General features: G+C 60.1%; 1 protein-coding gene across 1 annotated transcript in view; it reads right to left on the bottom strand.

Moving 5' to 3' along the window:
* Positions 1-465: 465 nt before the first annotated feature.
* Positions 466-2,385, bottom strand: part of LOC104413180 (phosphatidylinositol 3-kinase regulatory subunit beta-like) — a gene marked incomplete at its 5' end in the record, with an annotated part of 4,911 nt that continues 2,991 nt past the window's right edge. Inside the window, 4 exon segments of the mRNA XM_010024104.1 lie at positions 466-1,023; positions 1,259-1,429; positions 1,803-1,874; positions 2,104-2,280. Of these exon segments, the coding sequence (XP_010022406.1) occupies positions 831-1,023; positions 1,259-1,429; positions 1,803-1,874; positions 2,104-2,280 (613 nt within the window).

The following is a 2,385-nucleotide window of genomic DNA, read 5'->3' as shown; positions in this document are numbered from 1 at the left end:
ACAGAACCGTATTTACAGAGCTACAGTGAGCTTCAAGGGGGTTCGTTTTGCAAGGTTCACCCAAGAGAGCCAGGAACAAGGAGCTGTGCATCCAGAGGTTCTGCCGGGGAAAACACACGGTACCAGCACGGACTTCACAGCTTAGTTGGCACAACTAAGGCGAGAGATTCATTGCTAACTGGATCCTCCCTCCCCAGACAGCAACACTCAAGAGGTGATTATGGCATTAGGGAACAAGACGGTGAGGTGGGGCACGGCCTGGAGCGGAAACCTCTGCTGAGAAGCCCCCCAGAGGACAGGGTTTCTCCTTTCTCAATGAGTCTCTGCATGGAAGAGCAGCACCTCTCGTACCAGACACCGCCACAAGACACGGCAAGTCACCAAGGGAAGGGAGAGTGGAGGATGCACATGCTCAGCGGAGCCTCCTCCTCTGCCTCCTCCAGCATCCCGGCAGGGAGACCCTTGGAATCGGGAATCTACCTCTACAGTGATGCACAGCGGGGCGACCTGCCAGCAAGAGGGGATCTGACCTGCTGATTGGGGAAGGAGAGAGGACTGTGCTCACCCCCAGCAATTCAGTCACGACTGGATCCTGCTTCCTAGAGGCTGGAGTCCACTGGGAATCAACAGCCCAGCCTTTTTGTCCCACCAGCCAACACGGGATTCAGCTACTGACCAAAAGGGACATCAGGAACGGTCACAGACATCTCAGAGGCTCTGGAGGGGCAGGAGCACAGAGACTCAACTATACAGGGTGCAAAGAGTCCAGAGCCAGAAAGCAGCGCCCTGGGGAGAAGCTGAAGGCAGCTGTAACGTTGTGCACGGGCTGCTCATCTGGCTGGTGGCTGGGAAAGGACAGGGTGAGCCAGCGTGACATTCAGGGAGTCATTGTGCTGCACCAGGGACGTGTGCTTGTAGTGCAAGACCAGGTCCTTGAGGGAGGCGTAGAGGTTGTAGGGCTCAGCGAACCCGTAGCCTGTCGCTGTTTTGTAGATCACACAGTGTTTGGTGTCACCGTCCACCCTGCCAGGGACACAAAGGACACGGGTCAGCAGCGGGACGGGGACAGCGGAGCACAAGCAGGCACCAGCAGAGCAGCCCGAAGACACATCTGGCCCTGGCAGGAGGAGCTGAGGCAGATGGGACGCATCGGAAGCCCAGGTGATGCTTCCTCCAGCTCCAGCATGTGTCCAAGTTGGAATGCGGGAGCAGAGCCCGCGCCAGCCCCATCCCAGCGCGTCCGCACGGGGATACTCACACCACGGAGCAGGCGTAACACCCCTTCTGGCTGCTCTCGCGGATCAGGAAGGTGCCGTCCCGCTTGCCACAGAGCATCTCCTCTGCCTGCAAGCGGTTGATCTTCCCCACGTACCACGTTCGTTCCTCGTGGTGGGGCAGCTCCTCCTCATCATCCATCATGGAGTACTGGCTGTGATTGAGCACAGGTAGGGTCAGACCCCCTCACTTTGGGCGGGTGGCCCCCACATCTCCCCTCCCACTGCTAGATGCCAGCACCCCTGCCGGCAGGGGAGATGTTCCCGGCTCCCAGGCAGGGAGATGGGATTTACCCATGGCCCCAGCACAGGCAGAACCGGCTGCACAACCTGTGCTCCTGCAGCTCCCCCCGCATAGAATCCTAGGACCAACCAGGTTGGAAAAGACCTTTAAGCTCATCAAGTCCCACCTTTCCCCCAGCACTGCCAACCCCACCACTACACCACGTCACTGAGGGCCTCATCTACACGCTCTCTGAACGCTTCCAGGGCTGCTGATCCCACCACAACACGCGCAGGGACACTCACTCCTCTGTCTCGTTCTTGATACCCAGCCACTCGTTGATCTTCTTCTGCCGGGCTCCCTTCTGTGTCAGCCACCTGGGGAAGGAGAGGCAGAGCTCAGCGTGCCCGGGCCACGCACCACTGGAGCAGCCATCACCAGAGGGCAGCAGCCGTGCCCCAGGCTGCACCCTGCAGGGTTCACCCCTGCACCCAGCAGCCCACGAGCTGGTCTGACAAGCCCCAGAGCCCTCAAGGAGGCAGCTGGATGGCTGCGGGGGGGCAGCAGGGCCCCGCTCCCAGCCCTCACGGGGCAGGAACCACATACACCAGGTACTGGTCCCGCAGTTTGCGCAGCTGCATGAGGTCTGGCTTGAGGCTGTTCATGCGCTTGTCGATCTCCCGGTTCTCCGAGGCTTGTTTCTTCAGGTCCTGCTCCAGCTTCATCTTGCTGTCATGGATTTCTGTGATGCGGGACTTGAGCTTCTCCGAGTTCATGAGGATCCTGGGAGAAAGAGGTTTAGGCCGTGAGCCAGGGTGGGGGAGGCGGAGGAGGCAGCCTGCCAGCTCCAGCACACAGCACGCGGCTGCAGGCACAAGGGCTGTGCGT

The sequence above is a fragment of the Nestor notabilis genome, unplaced genomic scaffold (assembly GCF_000696875.1).
Source record: "Nestor notabilis isolate BGI_N333 unplaced genomic scaffold, ASM69687v1 scaffold18791, whole genome shotgun sequence".
NCBI classification, from domain to species: Eukaryota; Metazoa; Chordata; class Aves; order Psittaciformes; family Psittacidae; genus Nestor; species Nestor notabilis.
Note: the sequence above shows the minus strand (reverse complement) of the source record. Positions and strands in the feature narration are given on the sequence as shown.